This window comes from Vanellus vanellus, assembly GCF_965231255.1.
Source record: "Vanellus vanellus genome assembly, chromosome: 4".
Lineage (NCBI taxonomy): Eukaryota > Metazoa > Chordata > Aves > Charadriiformes > Charadriidae > Vanellus > Vanellus vanellus.
Window position 1 is genome coordinate 19931909 of NC_138909.1, and position 24938 is coordinate 19956846.

The 24938-nt window shown below is 42.8% G+C and overlaps 2 protein-coding genes across 2 annotated transcripts in view; both read right to left on the minus strand.

The window, feature by feature from the left end:
- Positions 1 to 21889, minus strand: part of LOC309671215 (AF4/FMR2 family member 1-like) — a gene marked incomplete at its 5' end in the record, with an annotated part of 34348 nt that extends 12459 nt beyond the window's left edge. The window contains 9 exon segments of the mRNA XM_082482420.1: positions 752 to 843; positions 3413 to 3703; positions 7161 to 7302; positions 7304 to 7321; positions 8756 to 8793; positions 8925 to 8979; positions 14049 to 14100; positions 14475 to 14502; positions 21875 to 21889. Coding sequence (XP_082338546.1) covers positions 752 to 843; positions 3413 to 3703; positions 7161 to 7302; positions 7304 to 7321; positions 8756 to 8793; positions 8925 to 8979; positions 14049 to 14100; positions 14475 to 14502; positions 21875 to 21889 — 731 coding nt within the window.
- LOC309670951 (kelch-like protein 8) overlaps positions 1 to 24938 on the minus strand; it is a gene marked incomplete at its 5' end in the record, with an annotated part of 421963 nt that overhangs the window by 139113 nt on the left and 257912 nt on the right.

Consider the following 24938-nt stretch of genomic DNA (forward strand, 5'->3'; position numbering starts at 1 on the left):
CCCAGATCATCTAGGGCAATCATCTGCTGACAGATTACCACCATGGTAGTTTGCAGAAGGGAAAACGACTCCTGCATCCCGCAGGCAGGCAGTCTACCACACTGTTTGTAACTCAAGCAATGTAAAATTCTTTTGCACTGATTTGTTTCCTGCATCTGGTCTGAAAGACAGCAGTGCAAATGGTTGCCTACCAGCTTAGAAGGAAAAGCAGCATGGGCATAACTGGCAACTAAACTTCTTGCAGCATAAACAGATTTTTTGAGCTATGCGTAATACATGGATCAGAGCATGCAGCAACATAAGCTGCAGGATGGACAAGTTCATGTTTAAAATAGTAAAGTCTTCATTCCCATCTCAACTGTAGGAAATCAAGGCAAATGCAACAACATTCAACGCTTTTGCAGCACTGTAAACCAAGTATGGGAAGACAACAAGCCACTGAAACATCAGCTTATGCTTGAATGATTAGAACCATAATCCTCAGCGTTGAGAAGACAGAGGAAGATAGATAAGTGACACCCAACCTTCACATCTGCAACAAATAAAAAGGTGAATAAATTATATTCCCATAGCCACATGTTTGGTTCCCGGATGTAAAGACAAATCTGCAGCAGATTAAGTTTCAGAAGACACATTAAGTTATAAGCAAACTCACAAGCATAAGCACAGGAGATACAGTTCCTCGCCTTAACCTTTTTGAGGAAGACTCAGCTTTATGCATCTTTTTGCCATCCCACCACTGTATACTCACTTCAATTTATGGGAGTCTTTGTTAGCTGAAGACTGCAATGGTTTTGTTTCTTTTTCTGATTTCATTTTCTTCCTATCAATCTCCTTCTCCACTTCCCTCTAACAGGAAGAAAGGAAAAAAAAAAAGAAAAAAAAAGAAAATCACTCAGGTTTTGAATGTGCAGGTAAAGTACAGACGAACACATCTAAGTTTGACTGATTCTGGTTAGAAAAAAAAAGAAAATATAAGATACTGGAACTGACAAAGTGGAAACCCAGAGCACAGCGGATATAGATTTCCGTCTCACTGACAAGTATCCTAAAATGATATTATCTACTTTTGCTTGGATAGATTAATTATTTTGTAGTTGCAGGGATGGAAACGCAAAACCTCTTGTTGCCAACAGTAATCAAAATTAAGGCACATCCATTGCTGAAAAATAGCATTTCATCTGTTCTGGATGGTTGTGTTTTTTTTTTTCTCCTACTCAGTATGAATTGTACAGAAATGTATTCAGATTCCTCCTGGCAAAGTCATGAACTGCAAGCAATTGTGTTTTGTGATAGGCCTTATCAAAGGGAAGGAAAAAACTGCATTCACAGGAGAGTTCGATCACTCAGATTTCCAAGATGCACAGGGGCTTTTGGTTTCAACAACAAGAATCTGATACCAGAAGAACAGGAACCATTAAGGCAGAGAGGTAATAAATAATACTTTTAAATTGCACTCGATAGATCTTAACAATACAAAGCATCCTCATCTGCTTACCTGAATCAAAAACTTCAGAATAATTTGCTACAAGCCAAGAAAATGTAAAAGAAACTACACTGATAAGTCAGCGTTACCCATAGTGCGCCTGGTGGCAGCCAAAAGCATTGCAGGACTTTCTGTCTGTCTCTCTCGAGTACATCCAGGTTTACGTCACTGTGGTGGTGCTCAGTGGGTTATGCTCAGCACAGAGTCTACCTCTGGCAGCGTGCTCAGGGCAAGCCTCAAGCACCTAGATCACGTCCTTAAACCGTTTCCCAGGTTGAGCTCCACAGTGCCGCAAAAGATGTCTGACAGCTGCACCTGACCAAACTGGCTGTGATGAAGCCTGAGCCTCCAAGGACACTGATGCATGCTGATATAATACAGATGTTGAGTCTCTTAGGAGGGTTTTCCTGCAATCAGATACTCAGGCTGCAAGGGAAGACACGTCTAGTATCAAATAGCTCCTCTCTTGGCTCTTTGAGACAACAGAAGCAGCAACAGATTTACTGCCTGTTCACCTTTCTCTTGCTGCTCTGCAGGAGGGGGACTGCCGGGGTCTCTCAAGTTTCTTCACCATTTTCCTGCTCTTCCCCACAACTATGGGAAGCTCAGAAAATGACAAGACTAAAGGAAACCCACGTGGGAACCAAGGTAATTCACCCACACATGCTAAGCCACCTGCTCTGTGAGGAGGACCAAAAAGTTACACAGGCACTGAAACGTCCACAGTGAATACCCATTCACCTTAACACCTGCAGCCAACTCTCTGTGCAGCTGAACCAGCTGGCTGGAAGTATATCCACAGTCCCCTTTGGCAGTTAGCTTTCAAAAACTCTCATGAGCTACTACCATCGCAGTTAAATAAAGGTCTGTCTTGGAATTCAGGGGAAAGCAACTATTATAGCTGAAGGACTCTACAAATCCCCTTAGTGGATACACGCATCTTTTAAGCATTAGCATTGCTGCTAGCACCACAGCAGCTCCAGGAAAACCAAAGACATTTTCTACATATTTATCCAAGCGCTGAGATCCAAAGCAGGGTTTAGTGATGGTTGTTACTATCAGTGAACCTGGTTCAGTCAAAAGTCTGCATTTATGGAAAAGTAAAAGGCACGGGGCTGCTGCCATCACCCCTAGTAATAACACAGTTTACATCTGCAGAATTCAGTCCTCTTTGCATAAGCAAGCCTTCACAGCTGTTTCATGGAAATAAATAATTCCACACAGGAAAAGACTACGCTACTCAGACTGTGGTTGCGTGACTAAAGGCAGCAGAAGGTGCATACATGGACAAAACCAAAAACCACAGACCAGGGTGGCCTGGGTCAATTGTCCCTGTGGGCACCCCCACAAACTGCAGGCAAGGTGCTCTCCCACAACAGACACTCAATGGGTAGCACAGATGACTCCACAGTCTGGAAGGTGCTTCAGATACTATGCTGCTTTTCAAGGAGTTGCAGGGGGAGGGGGAACTGCAGCCCTACAAAGCTCTGCTTGGGCTGAAAGCAGAGAAACCCACAAATGCTCCCAGCAGGCTGGCCAGCTGCATGCTGTGACACAGCCTGCTGCCCAAAGGTCCTCTCTGACATAGGAGGGCTGAGGTTTTGGTGTCTGAGAAAATTAGTATTTCAAGAAAACACAGAAAAAAATGTTTTAAACCACCAAAGCATTTGTTAGACAGCTTACAAGGCTTTTCATTTGCTCAGCAGGGGATTTGTGATCAACAAGAAACATCTGTGGAAAGTTTTGGTACGCATTCCCTTTAGAAGTTTGATAGCACCTTTATAGGAGGAGCATAATGGGTGCACTCCCAACCTATGAAGCAGAAATGAACTCTCCACACGGGTTTTTCAAACACCACCTTGGCCCTTGTACAAACCCACCTCCCCCTCCACCCCTCACCTTCCTCTTTTGAGGAAGACAAGTCTGCCTGAGCGAGGGCTCCTCGGTGCGCACAGGAGACTTCTGGCAGTTGTGTATGGTTGGAAGATGAGTGTCCTGAGGAGCCCTGGCTGCTCGGCCGGAGCTTTTGTGATGAGGCTCCCTCGGCTCAGCGTGCTGGTGGGAAGAATTGCTGCTGATGCCATCGCCCTGCTCCTGGCCCTCCTCACATCCATCCCCATGGGCGATTTCGCTGAGACTTTTGGTTGGCACTGCTGGTGGGTTCACCTTGGTCAGCCAGTTGTTGAGCTGCCACTTATTAGAAGTTGGTGGGTCAGGCTGCAGACAAAAAGAGAAAAGAAGGATGCAACACTGATGCCTTTATGGGCTATTTCCATCCTAGCACTGCTTATCAGAACCCAGTAAAATTTCCTCCTTATTGTTAAAAAAGGCGCGAAAGTGAAAGACCGTGAGACAGTGAGGATGCTCTAGTATGTGCACATGAACACTTACTTCAGGAACACAGACCTCGTTTTTGCACAGGATCAAATATGTTGCACAGCACTCCTGGTTCTCTGCTAGCCCTACCTGTCATCCAGTAAGAGAGTAGTCTACATGAAAGCTTCATCTTGGTTTGCCACTAACCAACATTGTTGCACAATCAGACAACGTCTAAAAAAAGCAGCAATTGTAAAAACGGTTTAGGTGCTGTCCTCACAATGCTTTTGGAAAGTTATTTGCACACAGCAAAACGGACAAGGGGCTGTGCCAGCTATCACATCTCATTGAAGTTTGACAGGTAGGCTGTCAGGCTCCTGTGGTTTAACCAAAAGAAAACCATTTACCATAAGAAATTGTATGGCTACCGCATCAAGTCCAGCCTCTTCTGAGTCCTCTGCCTACACAACTTAACACTTGCTTCCCTCTGGGTCAAGCAAGGCATGAGCAATGACCAAGGTCTGAAGGCCTCTGGAGTCACAGTTTAGGGCTGGGCTGGCCACTAAATGAATGACAGATGTTTTCTATTAACCCCTCTCCCTTCCCAGAAGAGAGAAAGGAGAGAGGATAAGGGAGAAAGACTTACGGCTTGAAAAAAAACCCTAAACCAGCTTTAATGAAATATTAACAATAAAAAGAAAATATAATAATATTAATAAGAAAATAATGAAATATATACAAATATATATAAACCCAATATCGAGCTCCCAGGATGACAATCACGTCACCAGCCAGCACTGGGGAAATCCCAGACTGGACTCAGCAGCAGACAGGAACTGGGTGCAGGAACACACAGATCAGGATCAAAGGCAGAACAGACAGAGTCCTCCTCCGACTCCAGCCACTGAAGAAAAGGGAACTTGAGCCCTTGCTCCCTCAGCTTTATAATGAGCATGAGGCAGATGGGATGGAATACCCCGCTGGTCAGTTTTGGGTCATCTGTCCTGTCCGCTCCTGCCCGCTCTTCTGCTTCCAACTCGGTACATAACAAAGTTAGCTAACCCTGGTTGATACAGAGATAAGTATAAGCAAAAGCCTCTCGGCATACTATTCCTTGGTACTAACTATAAGCATCAGACTTTTTGATTGCCAGAAGCAGACACTGTCTGAAAAACATACCATTGATTTCAGAGAGTGCATTCAGTTAGACCAGACTAAACTGAAAAGGAAAATTATTGAAAAGGAACATTAGTTTTGTTCTATCTCAAACCAGGACACACGGTCAGATAACGTAATGTGGTCGCTACAAGCCCTGCTTAACCTAACAGGAGTCTGACAAATTACGAGAAAAAGAGCAGAGAGATGATCAGAGGGCTGGAGCACCTCTCCTATGAAGACAGGCTGAGAGAGGTGAGGTTGTTCAGCCTGGAGAAAAGAAAGCTCTGGGGAGACCTTATAGCAGCCTTTCAGTATCTAAAGGGGGCCTACAAGAAAGACGGGGAGGAACTTTTTAGGAGGGCATGTAGCGATAGGATGAAGGGGAATGGCTTTAAACTGGAAGAAGTTAGATTTAGATTAGATATTAGGAATAAAGTTTTCACTTTGAGGGTGGAAGGCACTGGAACAGGTTGCCCAGATAAGTCGTGGAAGCTCCATCCCTGGAGGTGTTCAAGGCCAGGGTGGATGGGGCTTTGAGCAACCTGGTCTAGTGGGAGGTGTCCCTGCCTATGGCAGGTGGATTGGAACTAGATGATCTTCAAGGTCCCTTCCAACCTAAGCCATTCTATGATTCTATGAAAAGCAAACCCAACTAACCCTAAAAAAAGACAACAGAAACTGCAAAGCAGGAGCATTATTCTCTGGGGCCTGTTCTGAAAACACCACGTATGGGTCAGCATCACTTAAATGTGTAGCTCATTATTTGGGCACCATCATGGCACAGTTACACTCCTGCCCTTACCGATTCTCCCCAGTCACAACTCTCCCTTCTCAGAAGTCCCACAACTCTTCCCCAAAAAGAGAAAGCCTGAAAGGTTTTCCAAGACTAATGAATCCCTTCTACCACAATTTTCTTCTCTATCCAGACTCAACTCACTGTAGAACATGTGGATAAACAAAACATGTCTTCAACTGTGTTTCAGAGAGTCAATCTAGAAACCTGGTTTAAAAACCAGTTTGGTTTTACCGTGGGGTCGTAAGAAAAATTAAACCACAAATTCCATTATAGTTTTCAGACAACACAAATCAGCTTTGTTTTCATTAGAATTTTAACTCATTAGCTACCGAAGAGCATTTTTTTTTAATTTAAACACTATAAAAACGTGGCCAAAATACTTAGCAAACTTCAGTTCATAATGTAGGTAGCTAGCAGACAGTGGCATACTCTGATCCTTTTCTAGCACCTTCTACCATTGGTTACCTTGTTTGTGATCTACACCATCATACGGGCTTTCCTTAGGTATTCCAAACACAAAGAATAGTAAGAGACTTCAAAAAAAAAAAAAAAAAAAAAAAGAGGAACTATTGCCTATAGGTCTTAAAGTCTGTGCTTTTACATGTGAAGAACTGACTATAAACAAATGGGCCATGTGCAATAATTTGCTCCTTGAGCACCATGGATGAACAGTTTGCTGAATAAAAAAGGATAAGATGGTCAATGGCAAATAGCTAGGATTTCACTAAAGCGAGAAGGATCTTGCAATCCAGTATTTTCAAAACAAAGCAGGCAGGATTGGGTAAAAGAGTAGAAGTATAATATCTGTTTCCTTCCAAAGACAACCGCATTGCAGAAGGCAAACTCCGTAACTGAACTGCTGGAAGGTGAAGTGTATTAGATATGAGAAGAAAAGCTATGCCTTCTCAAAACTTGTTTTCTGCACATAAAATTCTCCCTTTCATGTGCTTCTAAGGCAAAAGAAAGGCTCTTCTTCACATATCAGGAAATTGGTCTCACCCTGAACCAGCCCATAGCCTCAGCACTCAGAAAACCTGCATGGGCAGAGGTGCACCCCAAACATCCCAGACAAGCCGTGCTTCTCATCTGTGCCTTACTTGTGTCTCCCCAGCGATGACACTAATTCCTCCAGGAGTGCTAGACAACGATGCCAAAGTAGAAGGGGGAACACTTCAAGGTTAGGCACGTAAAAGTCTAATTATGCTGTTACTAAGGATTATTTAATTGACAAACTCTAGAAGGGAAGCAAAGGGCAAAAAAGTCTGATGATGAAGCAAAGATGTCAAGGGGACACATGAATGATGACGTTATTTCAGGTCTCCTGTCCTGACTGCATTCAGGCAGCAGAGAGTCTAAAGCAAGAGGCTGTATTAAGCAGCCTCTACATTTTATTTTAATATTCACCTCAGGTGCTGACGCTCTCGCAGGGTCGTTTGCTTCACTGTCACTGGAGGTGCTCTCTGAGGTGGTCTCCGAGTCTGAAGAGCTGTCTGAGTCACTGGTGCTCCCTGACTCCGAGCTGCTGGAATGTGCTGATGCCACACTCGGGCTGGGACTGTAGGGCACTGCTAGACCACCATGAGCTAACATTAGAAAGCAGCATGGGCGAAGGTTACTTATTATATTGACACGGCAAGATTCAAAAGTAAAACTGAAACCCCATGTTTTGGCAGTGAGCGGAGATGGGAGAAGGCCAAAGGAATACATTGCCATACCCAAAAGATAAAGCACCGGAATAAAAAACCTCTGGAAATAATAAAACCTTCAACTCCAACCCAGTCAGACAAATACATAAGCAGGACATCACTGCTACACTATGAAGCAGCATTTAGCCAACCAAAGTTTAAAAAACAACTGAAACTGACAAGTGCTTTTCTGAAAGCCCCAACCCTCAAAAGAAAAACTTCCAATAAAGGCTAACAAGATGGAAACACACATTCCAGGATGGTTTCTCTTTTTTGTATTCTCCCCTTCACCTTTTCACTTCATCTGTGTTACTTGGTCAAGGTGCTGTAACTGTTTCGTTAACAGCCATGTCAAGCAGCGGCTTTTTTTCAACACCCTCCCCTACTCAAAAGTGTTTTCCTCCAGCACTGACAATGGGAATGAATAGAAGTGAGGGAGAGCCACGACTTTGATGCACAGCTTCTTTTTGCTTTGAAATGGGCTTACAAAATCAAAATGTTGGGGTTTTTTTTATTTTTTTTACTTTGAAAACTGTTTCCCATATCAGCATCAACACGTTTGTATTACTTGGAGGCAAGCTCCTTGCTGATCCAGACTGATCTCAAGAGAACACTCTATTTCAAGAGCTTGCAGAGACGCAGAAATCATGCCAAGAATCGGCATGCCCTTCTGCATGTCTGACTTTGTCGACCATTACCCTGTGCTTGAAGAATACAGATATCAAGCCAAAAATGTCTGTCAGTGCTCTCCTGTAGGAAAAATTCTGGGCTTCTCCACCTTTCTTCCTCTAATGCTGGCATGTGGCTGTTGAGTCTACCTTGAATATTGCTTCTGACTAACAATACATGGCAGGAGCTGCTTACAATCAGCTGCCTTATCAGGGAGCTGAAACAGCCTCAATGAGTCTACTTAACCGTTTCCTGTTCTTCACTCACTTGGCTGTTTTGGGCCTCCTTCCAAACTAAAACTGGATTCACATCCATCACTACTACAACTGAAAATCCCATTAGCTCCAGCGTGATCTACATACACAGTGGTGGACGGGAAGAGGAGAAAAAAAAGAGAACAGCTGGGGAAATAAAATTACGGTTCACAGGCAAAATCCAGCATGACTGGATTACTCAGTTCCAATTGGAGCTTTCTGTAAAACCCCCCACAAGCCAATTTTCAAAAGCAGCTTCAGGCAGCTAGAAACAAAAGCCTGTGTCTACAAGAGAAACCAGGAACCCTTACCTATCTACCCCATATACAAAAAGTAGTTTTGTTTTTCCTCCTTATTTGGTCTAGCTAGTAGTTTGGGAACAAACCTGTACCTTGGAGGAGCAAGTGAAGAAGGTGGCTTTTCAACAACCTGTTTTGTTCACAAAAACAAAGAGGAGAGGGGGAGGAAAGGTTAGCGTAAGGAACTCGGAGCAACGCAACAAGTTGTGGTGATTTAAAGGGATGTCTGTGTGCCTAGTGTATAAAACATCTAAAACTGACTTGGTCGTCACCACTCTCTTCACTATCACTGAGCTGCAGGTCGTCCTGGAGCATTCTGAAAGACAACCAGAAGATAAATATCAGCCAAGGCAGACACATTTTCAAGCAGCAGACACTGAAAAAGACTTGGTTTGCACTTGCCAAAACAAACCAACCTCCCACATCCTTTTTGAACATTTGGCATGCTCAATCTGCTAAACCCTCTCACTACCCGAATGAATGATAAAACGACAACACACAACCTCAACGTTTTACTGTGCTTTCCAGTCGATCTCAGGAGCTGCGCAATTGGAGGTCAGTGTCATCGGCTGCCATCTACAGGCAACTGAGACAAAGTTCTACGAGGGCAGTGCTCCTCAACAATGGTTACCTAGCACACTAACACAGCGAAGAAAAGTTACCTAGGCACTAAGACCGCAAGGTGGCGTGGAAGAAATCTATCTGCTCCTTGTATAGCAAGAAATTAGCACGCTATTAGCCTCCACTGGCTCCCCAAGGGGCAGAAAGCATCGTCTTTGCACCAGAAACTGTGCGTGTTCACACTCTGAGGGCCTGTGAATATTTCTTCTGTCACAGGAGTTCTCTTTTTGCTGCTGAAGTTTCCTATCGCACATACATAAGTAAATGCCAAGGTCAAGCCTTTCTCCTATTTCTTCTCTACACAATGAACTTCACACTTGTGCACATCTCAGCAGTAACCATAACATTGAGCAGTTCAGATACTCAAAGTGGTTTACAAGTTGGGAGGCACAAACTCTTTTTTACTATTGCTAGAGTAGAGAGCAGGCTGCCCGCAAATGTTTCCAAAAAGCCTAATGTAGTCCTCTACATGCAGGTGCTAACTACTGCTTGCAATTTCAATGCATTACCGAGGTCCTTAAAAGGCTGGAAGGGAAGGATTTGTGGGGAGGGACCCAAAGTTCTCCCAAACTGTTATCCCCCACTTTGGCAATCATGCAGGCACCCCCAAAAGGAGTTGGAAAGCAGACGGGCAAAACTCTTGTTATTCAAGTGTACGGTGGTTCAAATCTTGAAACTAGCTGGAGACTGACTCCTCAACCCAGAGAGTTACACAAGTGTCCAAAAACTGGATAAAACGCTTAGGAACCGAGACAGGGGTTCTAATCAATCAGGTCAAAACTCTGTTTATTTCAGCCTCATTTCAATCTAAGGGCTCTCTGTGAGAAATAAGAAAAATAAGCCTCCAACCCTTCATGACAACACATTTTATAGCATGAAAACAAATATGAAAGATCCCCAGCGAACCACATCACCTTGGAAAAGTGGGGAGAGAGTGTTCCTGGTGCTTGTTAGGAGAAGGAAAACTACAGAAACCTTCACACTCTTTTAAGCCTTCATTTCAAATTATGAACAAAGCGAAAAAGATTTATGGCCCTGTGGGTCACCTCTAATGACCCTGAGCAGTTTGCTTTTATGATTCCATGACAAAAGAGGAGTAAAAACTTTGAATAAAAAAGTGATTCCCTTATTTAAGTACTGTCCCCACTACCTAGATAAATTCTTTTACACTCATACCAAAGCAGTTGACATGCATGGAGATACTTTCATTGGAATAGGACCGTGTTTACGGTTGAAGCTGGCACGATCTCAAAACAAATAATTCCACAAACCAGAAGGGATGAATCTACTCTTGCCCATGGAGCAGGACAGCATGAAGAAACCCCAAAGGTCTCCTTGTCTACCAGTACGGAGCCAACCCCTCCTGCATAGGTGACACCTCCTGCAAAGGTACTGACCCCACAGTCCCCAAGTACCTCTCTCTGATGCAGAAGAGGCTCTCAGTGCCACAAAGGCGCTGTCTGATTACACTCATGATGACCTACGCGCTTTCTTTGTTCAGGCATTTTGCCTTTGCCATTCCCCTGTGACTATCCTCCTCCATCTCCCAGCCTCCACTGCCTCAGTTCCTCACACACCTTCTCAGTGGAAGTCACCTCTTCCCTCTTCTTTAGAGTAAACACTGACAGGAATCACTATGAGACACCACCTTGGAAAATGAGGCCCCCGAATTTCCTACAGAAGGCAAATGGCATGCAGTCTGCAGCAATCCTGCCTGTGCCAACTTTGCACGTGGGCTAGAGCTGAAGCTCACCGCTAGTCCACTGAGGCATAAGTAGGAAAAAAGGAAGGGTAGCAACAATACAGCCACTCTCCACACTTCTGGGCAGTTTGGCAAATGTCTGTTGGCATCTCAATGAATTCTTTTTTTTTTTTCCCCCAATCCATTAGAGAAAGTAATCCTTCAAAGGTGATAATGAACAAACTTCCAGGGATGCTAAAAAGTTCTGAAAATGTTTTCATTTTTTCTTTTGCCTTAAGAATTGTGGACTACAGATGCATTTCTTTTAGAGGTTAAGAGAATAATGCAAGGAAACTCTATCTAGATCTTTTAAATCTGATTTAACTGTTTGTAATAAAAAGGATCACCTTTTTCACCTGAGCTGCTGGTAAATAAAACAAATCAGCATAAAAGAACATTGCAACTACTTAAGTTCAATTTAGGATCAAGGAAGGAAGAACACTAAAACTTTAAATGAGTCATACTTCTACAAGGATAGACAAAACCAGTTTCCCCAAAACAAGGTTTCAACAAATTGTTAAATAGCCTAGTTAAAGAAAATAAATCTGCTTTAATAATTTTAATGCTTTAATTAGCTCAGGAGTTAATAGATGCCGAGTTTTCATTCGCAGGACCTGTTCATTTGCAGCTTATATACACACCATCAATCTCCCTGTAAAGCTATTTAAAAAGAGCTCTTTTAGCGAGAAGCAGCACTAAAATTAACATCACTTGCCAAACAACCCCACTGAAAGCACAGGCTGGTCCCTCTCTGCCAGCCAGGTTAAAGATGCATCACCAAGAATGAGCTTGGCATCTCCCCTTTTAAAAGAAGGGCTGCTTCCATTCCAGTGTAGCCAGGTGCTAACTTCGGGGCTCTGTTCAAGAATGAAAGCCATCTGGGAAACCCTTGCATGCTCTGTAAAGCTGAATGCTTAATTTGGGCACACAGAGGCACTGGGATTTCAACTTCTAATTAACCAGCACAAACGCTGTTTGTTTTCAGCCAGCTACACTTTGTAATGCAAGCTACTCTAGGCAGCTGAATTTTCAGACAGTCACGTGTGCGTTAAACAGCAAAGAAAACAAGCCCTGTTGTGCAAATGAAAACAAAAACAAAACAAAAAAGAAGGGACGCATGAGTTCGAGGGAAAGATGTAGAGGAAGTTCTTGGGCAAATCTTGCTTAATTCCATTTGGGACGTAAACCTAAACCACCCTGTTCCTCCTGCTTCAACTGCCGTCGTCGATTGTGGGTATGCATGTCCCTGGGCAGATGAGTGCTGGCTCTGAAGTACCCAGAAGGACGCCGAGCAGAGAGGGGATGTTGGCTAAGGACAGAGCTATGTACCATGCCATATTTACAATTCTGGACCTTTGGGCTAAGAAAGGAGTATTTTCAGATTCTTGTTTACAGTGAAAGCCTCTTCTCTCTCTGCCACCTGGAAAACTGACTACAGTTCTAGGGGGATTTTTACAAGCAGCTGAGAACAGTTGAAATAAAGATGATGGTTGTAGGGTAGCTGAGGAGGAAGGCAGAGCCTGCTGCAGTTGAAACTAGTATTTTTAATACTGCAGTGAAAATTGCCAGAAATTGTTCAGGAGGAGCAAGCTGGGGTGGAAGAAGGAGGAGTAAAATAAAGAATGGATTAAGGGAGTAGCTGATTGCTCCCAGTGAGGGCGGGCTCCTCTGCATGATGCTGGAACAGTATAAAAAGGGTTGTTTTACAGATCTTACAGAGATTGAATGCAAAATTCTACAATCTCAAACAAGATGGAGAGATGCTCTTCCTCTTAGTTGTGACTAGCCCAGTTTGGGGGTTTTTTAATTAAATTGTTCACGATAAGGAAAAGGAAAACACATGGAGTAAGCTTTGTGGTCTGTAGTTTGCAGCCTTCCATGGAACATGAGATCTTTATATATCACATGGACTGATAAGCATTTAATGGTTCAGCAATTGCCTTGCCCAGGGACGCCTTAGCTTTCCAGACATGGAAAGATTTCTATTTGTTACTCAGGGCTATCAATGCTGCCAATTTGGCCAGGTTAATCCTGAAAGACTAATGTCAGCCCACACAAAACTACCTTCAAGCAATTTCTGCAATTAACCTAATTAATAGATAATTATTAACCTAATTAATTATTAACCTACAAGGACAGTACCAAGTTATTTTATCCACCAACTTAAAATTTTCTATTGGACCGATTCATTTGTTAGTTGGCACTCCTTCCTAGCCTTGTAAAACTTTTGCAGTGATTACGCATAAACATCTTACACTGAGACTCAAATTCTAAGAAGCTTTCTTCTGAAAGAAAACGTAACATGATAGGAAAAAGAATAACTAGACAAAGAAAAGTAGAAATATATAAATACTATTTAAAAAAGCTCTAGAAACTTCATCTTCACCCCACTTTGCAACAGGCTAACATTCTTAGAATATAAATAGAGGTTTTTAGAAAGTCAACATTTAAGTTTTTGCCTGTTTGTTTGCTTTTAAAAATGAAAACAGAATTAAGACAACACTTTTTAGAAAACTTTTCCTTGCACAATTGCAGAAAGTTCTATCATACGATTGCTTTAAAATTTCACCCCTAGTTTTCAGAGCTTTGGTAGCTGTAGCTTTACGAGCCCCCACAAGCTTCAAAATTATATGCAGAACAGATCAGATTCATTTTGTATCCCTTATCGTTTATGTCAGTTTAATAAATTATTAGTAGTTTGAATAGCACTAAGTGTGACAAGATATTATGTAGCCACAGCTACATAATATTAAATAATATTAAAAGAGAAAAAAACCTTAAATCAGGTACATTAATGGTTGGGTTTCTTTTCTTCAGCTTTGTTTTGTTTTTAACACAGTCATTATAATCATGAAACAGTAATGTTTCTGTTGGTGAAAATTCCCTGCATTGAAATTTTCTGAGAAAAATCAGACTGGTAAAGCCTTAATCTTCAGAATCATCAAGTAAGCCAAACTGTAATTCATTCCAGGGTCATTTAAATAACTGCACAGTAGAGATGGGAACTGAGTCTGGTTACTTACGATGTTCTCGGCTGAGAAATAGGCAACGTTTCTGAAGGTGCTTCATACTGTTCTGTAAATCAAAAATGAATCAGTTGGTTTTATTTGCCTCACACTAAAGTAGGTATTTTAACCTATGGTCTCTGAGCATCAGATTAGAAAGTCACCTTCTTCCAGAATGCAATTGTTTGCCATTAAGATTATTCATCACTCCAAACAGGGTTTCCTAACGAAATACTGCTTGCTCTCTGTTGAACTGCTGTCTTAGTTTCTAGGTAATGAGTGTATGCAATTTCTTAAGCATTTTCTAAATTCATCACTGTTCAACGTTGAATTAAATTCCTTAATCAATGTAAACATTTGATGTTCACTTCAACGTATAGCACACAACACACAACTATCTGTCAATACACACATTAAGTGCGTTTTCTTTGGATTTCTACTTACTCTGATTCTGTGCTACAGATCCAACATGCTGTGATTCTTAGAAAGAAAGGACAAAGTGCAAATTAAGAATAAAATAAATCAGCTCTCTCTTAATAGCAGCATATTGGTTACGTACTGTAATAAATACTTTGACTAACTTGTCAAAGTATGACTTTGAAGTGTCCAATAGTCTAAGCTGGCCTGACATAGCTTAAGATGGACAGAGAAGTGATACGTGCTACTGCCACCAAAAATGGGTTCCTAGCACATCAGTGGTATGTGCATTTTTGAAGAAATATTAAAAAAAAAATTATAAGAGCTGCCAAACACTTCTGTTTAACACAGTCAGCAAGTATTTTTGTTGGCAATAAAGATGAAATGGTTTTTATGCGGCAACAGAGATGAGATGCTTAAAATGTTTCGGAAAAGCAGTCACATTTCAAGCCCACAATTGTAACAAATGTGTAAGTCATTGAAATATTAATTCATTCATCCCCCTCTGGCTCAAACGTCTTTCAACTCTAAAAATACAAATCTTGCTTAAAAAAATAAAAAAGAGGAAAGACAGTTACACTACCATATAGCCCACTCAAAACCAATTACTCAGAAGCACAATCTGATCTAATTCTCAGTAAAATGATACATTGCAAGCAGCTGTTATACAACTCAAGATCCATTGTGCTTTAATTTGTCTGACTTCTAAAGATAATATCTCCTAACAGCCTTTATCTATGAAAGAGGGACAAAATCAGATGAAAACACATGCAAGAGCCGGAAAGAGTTCCTCTAATTTATCAAAAACCCTGGCAAAAAGAGGGTGTTTTACCTTTGTTGGGAATGGAAATTTGGAAGGCTCTGCTGTACTAGGCGTATGAATAGCTGTCAGGGGAGGTGGCCATGAGTGGGTCATTTCCTGGAAAGAGATTGAGAGAAGCGGCTTACAGTATTTTTCGCTGATACACACAGGTGAGGTTTTAAGCTTAAGAGGTTCATACAGATCTTCCCATAAAGTCCTTATTGACCCGATTGTAAAGCTGAGCTGGTACCACAGCAAGAAACCCTCCTTTGATCACAGCAGCCAGACCATGGAGAGGACTTGCTCCTCTTCTGCAAGCATACTCCCATTGCCCAAGTAATAGCAATCTTAGTGAAGCTCGTAGAGAGTTAAGTACATATTGTATTTGCAGGATTAGGCCTCAGTCTTACAGCTATCACAGTTAATAAAGGGAAAAGTAAATAAAACCTGTATGAGTAGTTCTGGGGTTCCTCAAAGCACAGGACTTTCCTGTTCACAGAAGTTCTTATAACCCCTTACAGCAACAACACTCCAAAAGGCTTTTCACATAATGTGAGGACGTCAGCCAGAGAGTGCTGACTGCCAGCCGTTCCCCACGCTATTCTGCCTGGACTATTGGCTTTTGCTCCGACCGACCAAGACATCTTTGACGCAGAGCTCTGGGACGTAGTTTCAAACCAAAGAAAGAGACTGCCCGATGTGCTATGTCTTCAGGAATTCTCCTGCCCTGTTCCCCTGCCCTCACTCTCACCCACCATCACTAACAGATGAATGAAAGTTAGGAATTATGTTCGTGCGGAACACATCTCATGATGAGCATGCACCACACGCAGTTTGCTCAGGGGCTTAAAAATAAAAATTATGAGAAACGTGTCGGTACAAAGTGCATCTTTGTACTTTTGGCATGAAATAGACTGAAGCGTGAAAGTCTACTGTGCCATAATTTACAAGTGCCGTTTTTTCAACAAGGCACAAATATGAAAGTTTAGGAGTGTCCCTAGTTTCCTTATCTATTAGGAACAACATGAAACGCAAAGATACATAGGGAATGAAACCACATTGCTACCTTTGGCTCTATAAGAAGGGATTAGAGCAATCTGCAGGGGTTTCTGTGCAAAACTTGGAAGCAGCCTACAACTAACCTGAGTGACTATTTGATGGCACTGTTACCACCCTTGCCTTCTCTTTTCTCCCCTCCCACTGTTCAGCTCATTGCTCGCTTCACTGACTAGCTCTCCAATCTTTCCGTAGATTATAAACTCCTCAATATACTGCACTACACCTCTCCATGCATTTGTCAGTGCTTCCCTGTGGTTGCTACAAAAATAGTGTTATGCGTTGCACACAAGGCAAGAAGACAGGATGTCTTGTGAAACACAAAATGATGCAGTATTTCCAGGAGGAGTACTTGTGCTGCAATACCAACCAGTGCACAGCAGCTAGTGAGCACCTGTGCACAACTACCTTTCAGCTACAACACTGCCTCAAGAACAGCTTCTCGAGAGCAATAAAGGCATCAGGATCTGAAGCAACCTGAAGCAACAGCGAGGGAAGCGAATCACAGAAACCAAACACCTGTTAGGACTCCCGTGTCTCAGAACAGCATTTGACATCAAGGAACTGTCTTCTCAGTATCAGAACGACCAGCCATTTCTTACTTTATTAAAGTGTTTTTTACTGAAGACCTTTATTAAAGGTCCCAGTGCATTTTCACACCCTGCACAGTGAATGGGTGACATGTACTCAGAGCCAGCTACTGGAAGCCTGCACACTGCTCACAGAGCCGACTCTAACACAAAGTTACGGAGACGGTTTTGCATCAGAGCTGCCTTAGCTTTGCACGAATGGACTATAATTACAGTGAAGAAGAAACAGTGCAGCAGCAGTGCCCTGCGCAGGCAGGTGGGACGGATGCAGGTGCGTGCTCCTGTTCAGGGCCATGCTGCTGGGGCTGGCAGTATGGACAGCAGGCAGCATGTCCAGCCCCTTTGGAGGAAACACACTCAATAATGGCAACCCCCTGACTCGACAAAGGAGCAGCTCTGGCTGTTTCAGGTGACTTGTCAGTCTTGCTCTTGAACTGCACCACACTGCATTACACTTACATACTGATAGGAAGACCATTATTGGTCTTCCAACTCCACCTGTATCTGAAGCTTTTATCTTTACTGCTCCACGGCATATCCCAAAATACACCACTTTTAGTGACTACAACATCCACTGACAGAACAGAAACAGAATGACATTCTTTCCCCACACGCTAGTTTAATGCATGCAAAATATAAGCAACCACAGAGACTGACTATTTAAGAGCACCTACCTTCAAAATTTCTTCACTGGAGTGGACATCACTGGGGAAGGTTTGCTACAACAAAAAAAGAGGGAAGCAGCATGAGTTTGTTTTGTTTTTACCAACTGACATGAGACACAGATGCACTCATTAAACACTGGCTTACCAACAGTTCTATAAATTTCATGAAAGCCCATTAATAATAAAATCCTAGTAAGAATTAAAGGCCCCATCAGAAGGCCAGTTAATAATGCACTTCTACAAAGCCTGTTCTTTTCAAGTCTTTAGTAGAAGATACATTCTAAGAAAGATTAGAAAGAAGGAAAGTGAAACAGCTCATTCAACAGTGGTGCTCGTTCAGCTGGCAGGATTCCTCTTGTTTCATGGCTCACGTTCTTCTACGAACTCATGTGCTTTCAGCAGAAAAAGAAGCCAGTACAAAGCCCTAAGCTTGGAGAGGGCAAAGCAGAGGTGGTTTTAAGTGGAGGAATCACACACCAGACCCTTGAATGCCAGCTCTTGGGCTCGTGGGAACATCAACTGATATTAAAAAATAGAAAAGCATACAATTGTAACTTGCGCAGTTCAGAACAAAACCTTGAACGTACTGCTGAGTAGGAACAACATGGTGATTTCTGGAAAAGTCTGCAGATGACCTCGATCAAGGGACTGCCCCTGTACTTCCCCCACCCGTTTCACTGGAGCCCAGGCAGTGACCACCACATACGTGCCCACCTGGCATGGGCCAGGACTCCCGAGCGCAAGTGTGATGAGGACCTCTGAAAGGAGGCCATCTCTTTGCTGGTGCCCTGGCACTCCAGCAGTGCCACCTGAAGGGAACCAGGCAACAGCCGTAGCAGCGCCCACAGCTGCCTTCAACCAGGCTCCCGAGCCCAGGCACAACAAAGCTCTGGGGAAGAGCACAAAACGAAGGCAATGCTGGTATTTGCCAGTTATATAACAAACAGCAGACATTGCAGCCTGTGCAAACACATAAATCTGCTTTTAATGTATCAGCAAAACCACTGAGCGGCTCCTGGCAGGACACCCTCCTGCACACGTGCGACACCACGCATCAGCAGTGTGGGTACCGCTGGGCAAGGCGCAGGGGCTGGGACAAGCACAGTGAACGCCTCCTGCTCCTCAGGCACGTGGGGACGAGAGTAACTGCACAGCCAGGGCGAGCGGCGATGCCCCCTGACAGAACCCACCTGCCCCATGCCCAGGCTGTGCCTGGTGGGAGAGGACGCAGCAGCAGGGCCCTCCTTCCCATGCCCCTGGCAGAATTAGGTGCTGGGGATGCTCTGCAGCAGGACCTGCACTGTTTCCACGCACTGACTCGCCACCTGGCCACAGGGAACACCACTTCACTTCGATGGATCGGCTTATCTACTAGCAACGCATGTGTTTTGAAAGCACATGTCGTTTACACATCCTTTCCCAACCATTCCTATCAAAGGAAATTGGAATGAAAAATAACCAAAGGGCTGAGTAGTTAAAATGAGCAAAGTGCATCCAAGACCAGCTTCTTGCCTATAAACAAGAGATTCAATGGAAATGTTCAGCAATCAGCATAACCGCTGAAAAGGGAAAGGCCACTGAGACGATCCTTGTGTTAAAGGAAGAGGGTAACGAGCTACAGTGCCCCATCAGAGGGATCTTCCCCAGATCAAGGTAAACAGCAGAGCAAGCAAACACTTCAATCAAGTCAAAAAGTGTCATCCTTCACACTCTCACAGAAAGGTCACTCATCTGTTTCCCATATGCTGCACTATTTGCATTGGAGGGACGAGAGCAGGTGAGGAATCTTCTCTTTTCCCTGCAACCTCATTTGTCTATGTCTACAAAAGGCTCTCATTGAGGCAGCGCTCATTTGACAAAGATTTGACTTCTCTTCAGAAAATCATGCACGGATAGCTGCATCTGACCTTACTCACCTCGAGACAAACAGAAGCTGAGGCACGGCCAGATAAGTCACACGAATGAAGGCAAGGGGCTGGGATCTTGCTTGCAGAAGCACCCCACAGCAGGCAGGAGGAGGGGAAAGGGAGAGCAAACAGCAGGGAACTTCTACCACACAGCAAGAGATCGGGAAGCTTCAGAACTCACAGTGCCAAAACGCAATCTCTCTTTTCCCCTTTTTCTTCCCAGCAAGCTTAACTTGATAGCTCAAACACCTAATTTACTTCTTAATTTAATAAGTGGTGAACAGCAGGCACAGAAAAGCAGCGTTCAACCAGCAGATTACTGCAGAAAGCTCCTGCGATATCCCATGAGAGCACCACAGTAAAAAACCTTCCCACAAAACATAACGAATCAAGATCCCACCTGGACAAAGTATTCAAAAACCTCTCTCTACAATGGATCAATTGCAACAAATCAAAATCCGTTTGCTTCTCCCATTCCAGAAACTTGAGTTTTATAAAGTGATAACTGATGACAAAAGTGGAATTCAATTAACTTGCGAATCAGAGAATATCTGCAACAGCCAGTTTGGACCTCTCTTATCCTTGCCAAACAACTCACAGCCCTTCCTGAAGTTCTTTCAGATAAGCCTGAAGAGGCTTTGAAATTGATACAGGTTTACATACAATGAGTATTCATAGTGCAATTGCCAGGAGGATTTATCATAAGCCCGAAGGGCACTGTTCAGTGACTGTCTGCTGTTCTTCACAGGTCCGGTGGCTTAGCAGAAACCACTTTCTTCTTCGCAGCACAAAATTTAAAGGAAAGCAAACGCACGACTGCACAAGTACTGCAGAAGTCTGCAGCGGCAGCACAAGGACCTCTATTGTTTTTAAAGGACACAAGTATCCCCAAAATACGTGCAGCTCTGGAGGTACAGAACATAAGGTTTACTTTTGTCAGGATTGCTTTCAGCTTTGCCCAGCAGTTTATTCCCACAGCCACTGAGTTAGGACACGCTAGGAAGCCCATGCCCCTACTAGAGTCTCTCCCTGAAGAGGACAGGTTTTCAGGCATCTTTAGTCTCTGTTCTGCCATCCTGCGGCACCCTAAGACTGAAAAACTGAATGACGCTTTCACCAGCAGGAAAGTGTGCAACAGGCAAACAAAACTGCTGCCCACAAATGGACTTGCAACACCCATATCAAATACACGGTGAAACGTTTGCTCGAGAGATTAAAATCACAGACTGTTCAGGACACGCACAGAAAATTTCTTTTCAGTGCCAAAACCACAACAAAACTGGTCAGGGCCATTTGACTGCACCAGGGAGCCCTCCTGTCTCTTGGGTAGGTGTGCAACTGTCATTTCTACCGTAAGTTGCCACTGCAGCCCATCAGTCCTTGTGCCCCAAACCCGCTGGCCCTGGAGAGGACGGGCGTGCACCCTTTCACTCTGTCCCAGCTGCAGTGACTCTTACAAAGCTAACCGTCCAGCGCCTGAAGGAGTTGGGCTTTTCTGCACCCTGAGTAATGTTTTGCCCCCCTCCTCCTTTTTTTTTTTTTTTTTTTTTCCCTATAAGTCACATGTCAGCTGTATTTCAGCCTGTAAACTACCATTAAACCACAACTGCCACCCAGCAGCAAGGGCTGTCCTTGCCACTTTGAAGAGAAGAGTTTAAGGAGAAATACAACGTTGGTCAAAGAAGAAGAGTTAAAAAGCCATAAAGCCAAAGAAATACTGAAACGAGATCAGCTCCACCGAGGACTGTGGGCATAGAAGATCAAATATTACATGTTGCTGTCTATCCCCGCTAGCAGTTTGACAGCCTTTACAGGGAACAGTACATCGTACTCCCCACAGCCAACTCGATTTAAGCCCTGTGCATATTTGCTGGCTGACACTGACATCTGCACAATCTCCAGCTAGGATTTCCTCATGCCACCTTCATACTCACTGTCGGTTTGGGAATGATGCAGATGCCTCCAAGTGCCACTCACAAAACGTTTTGACGGCCAAGGCCAAGCGCAATCACGGGACATCCAGAACCGTTGAGTCCCTGGGTTTTTGTTTTCGTTTTGCTTTTTAATGCCAACATTCCTACCCAAACTGATGCTGCGCTTCGATAACAGGTCTGCAGGGCAGCATGCTTCTCCATTTACCATCTCCTCTAGCAGAAGCACCACCAGAGCCAGCCGCACATGTCCAGCTGCAAGCAGGTACTCACATCTGACCTAAGACTCCAGCCCAGTTCCTCCACTGATGCAGGCCCGCAGACTCTGGAGAGGCTAAATAAATGGATGTAACTTGGAAAGAAATCTCGTTCAGAAAGACAGAAAACTACTTTAAGACAGCAGGCTGAAGAAACTGCCGCCTTTGTAATTTGCAGCGCTTATCCAGAAAAATCCGAGGGAACAGCTAGACACAGACCTTAACATGGTTCATGCCCGTTACATGACCAATAATTTAAGGGGCAAATTGAAAATTATTCTCAAACAATAACATATGATGGGAGCAGAATCTGGACTGATGAATTTCCATAATAAGTTTTGCAAGGCTAATTTAACAGATGACTTCCTTACTTGCAAGCTTAAAAAGCAAAGAGAAGGGGTTTAAAAAGGTCATAAAGACTTTTTTCAGGTATCTTTTTGATGAGGATTCACGACTTAATTGGCATAACAGATGTTTCACAATGTCAAGGATAACTTTGGTTTTAAGGTTTTTGGGCCAAAAAGCTAGATAAACAAAGTCAAAGCCATTAAATAAATTTTGACTACAGAAAAACGCAGAGACTACTCTTATTAAGACTTCTAAGCCTCTCAGTCACTAAAGAACAAGCAACATGCTCTTAAAACGGTGAGACGCTGCCACATTCTCTCCTTTTTATAATTTTTGCAATAGATATGTTTTTCCAGTTCACCAACCCGCACAACTGGATCATGAAGGCCAAGTAATGTTTTTGCAAAGACCTATCATCTCAAAGTTAAGACAGTGCTACAAGGCAATATGCCTGAAGTACTCTTAGGTACAACTGAAGTTGTCTGAAAAGGACTTCACTCAAACCTTTTTGTTCAATGTAACTTCAACGTAACAGCTCAGACCAGCATGACCTAAATCCCACATCCACCCTCTCCCCACCTTGCTAGTTGCACAAAAAAAAATCACCCACTTCCTTTTTCCTCACTACTAATGACCTCAGCCAAGAAGAAATCTCTACCTGCGGAAGCTTAAATAAAAAAAGAAAAAAAGATGTACCATATATTTTGAGTTTTTTTGGGGGGGAGCTGTTTTATTTTGATTCAGGGTTTTTTTGACAAAGAAGTTGTGTGCTTCCATTTAACATCTACTGTAGGTACAACACTTTGGAAACCTCTGATAATGCAAGTGCATTGCCCAGATAATGAAGTGGGGAAGGACACACAATTCAGAGTCATTTCAGGCAGCACTGCTATACTCATCTTCCTTCTGGGAAAATGCAGTTGAGGAAGTTACTTCAGAGAGATTAATTGATGAATTCCTACAGATTCCAGCAAATCTGAAGTGACTCTTATACTGCACCTGATACTTGCATAACTTGAAAATAATAATTTTTAAAACTTTATGAATGGGGTATTTTAGATTTTCAAAAAGACACAAAGAAAACCTCCAATGCAATCAAAGTATGTTTTGCTACCAGCAAGTTTCATTTTCCCTAGAAAGCACACAAATGGGCAAGATTGTGTCATGACACTCCATGCATGCACGAAACTAGTTCCAGGCACTGTTTTTGCCTCAGTACTCTGAACTACAGATCGGGGTTTTTTTAATTGCTTGTAGCTAAAAGATTAGAAACAAAAGAAAACGATGACTTGGTTTTGAAAAAACTGCTTAAAAGCAGTTATGTTTGAATTTTGTGTTATTGCTCAGTTGATTTAAAACACACACAACAAGTCACCCCAACAGCACTGATTTATCTTAAGACTTATTGTGTGGGTTTTGTGTTGGTGTTTACAATGGCATACCCAGAATAGGTAAAACATACACCATCAGCCTCTTTCACGTTGAGACACAGAATAGTTTTGGAAAGCGTATGTGCAGTTGCACTTAAAGTACAAGGATAAATGTAGCATGTATGCCAGGTGGAAAACCTTACGACTTGGGAGCTGCAAACTATCATTTAGTAGTCAGTGGCAGTTCTATCTGTAAGCAGCATTTCTACTCGGCTGTAAAAATACCGTTAAGTGTGAGTAGCTAGGGAGCGGTGAAGTGAGACTGTCAGTTAAGGACCAAAACAAGCAAGAGTTCCCTGGAAGTGTAGGCTAAAGATGCTATATCTGACCTCTGAATGAATAATACGTGGTGCTTTTCAAAACCCTTGTACAGCATTTCAACCTCTCTCATTTTTCCTCTTGCTTTTTTATGTTCACTTTTGTAACTTAAGTAGGTTGTCTCGGAAGCTTATATCTCAATGATAATAGTGACTTCTTCAAAGGGAATGATAAACAAAGCAAAGGTGGTGAATACCAGTAGTTGAGGATTAATTTGAAGTTAAGAGAACCAAAATATCAAGATTTTTCCCCCTAGCTAACTATAAAAGCATCTTAGTATAGGAATTTGTCAAATCTGGCATAGTAGAAATTAAGTTTTCAGCAGGAAAAGGTATTCCTTCTTATAAACTATGTAAATATCCTGTGATCCGTAATATCTGTGAACTAGTTTGTGATTTTGGAATAAGTAAGATCTTTCTCTTAGGTATCTTTTGAAGGAAGAATACTTACCTTGCTTACAGCACCATCAGTGAATATTCTAGGCACGTGTGATATTACTTTAACCTGCCTGGCCCAGTGCAGCCAACAGCCTTGTCACTGCACAGGACGAGGAGCTGGCAACAACCCTGTGACCTACAGCAGAAATGAGTATGACTTCCTGCTTTTTCTCCAGTACCGATGCCTGAGGAGTTCTAAATTTAGCATGGACGCTTTCCAAATATCCCAGAAGAAAGTCAAGTCTGCTCCTAGACATGCGACTTACATTTTTATTGTAGAATAATTTTTTTGTTACTTCAGCCAGTCCACTTCCTCCAACACCAGAGTCCATGAGCAGAAATCACTGAACTACAGCAATCATCAACTCTTAGCATAAAACGAAGAATGAATGCATAATAAATTAACCAGAAAACATGAAAACCAAAGTTTCGTAGCCAGCGTAAGAGAGGAACACGCTACTAAATACCCTCTCCAGAGACTTTGTCTTAAAACCTTACAAATCCATTTGCTTTCCTTGCCAAAATCTAACAGAACTCCTGCTTGTAAGCTAGACCAGTAACTCCATGCTTTCAAACAGTATTTCATTTTTTCTTGTGGACTTCATAATCTTCCACAAAACGTGTGGATGCATGGCCTAAATCTCACTGAGGTGGCTTTCATGAGTTCTAGGCACACAGAGCTGAAACTTAAAATATGCTACTGAACTGGAAAAAAATTTGCTCTTCCCCTAATGCTTAAGTTTTTTTTTT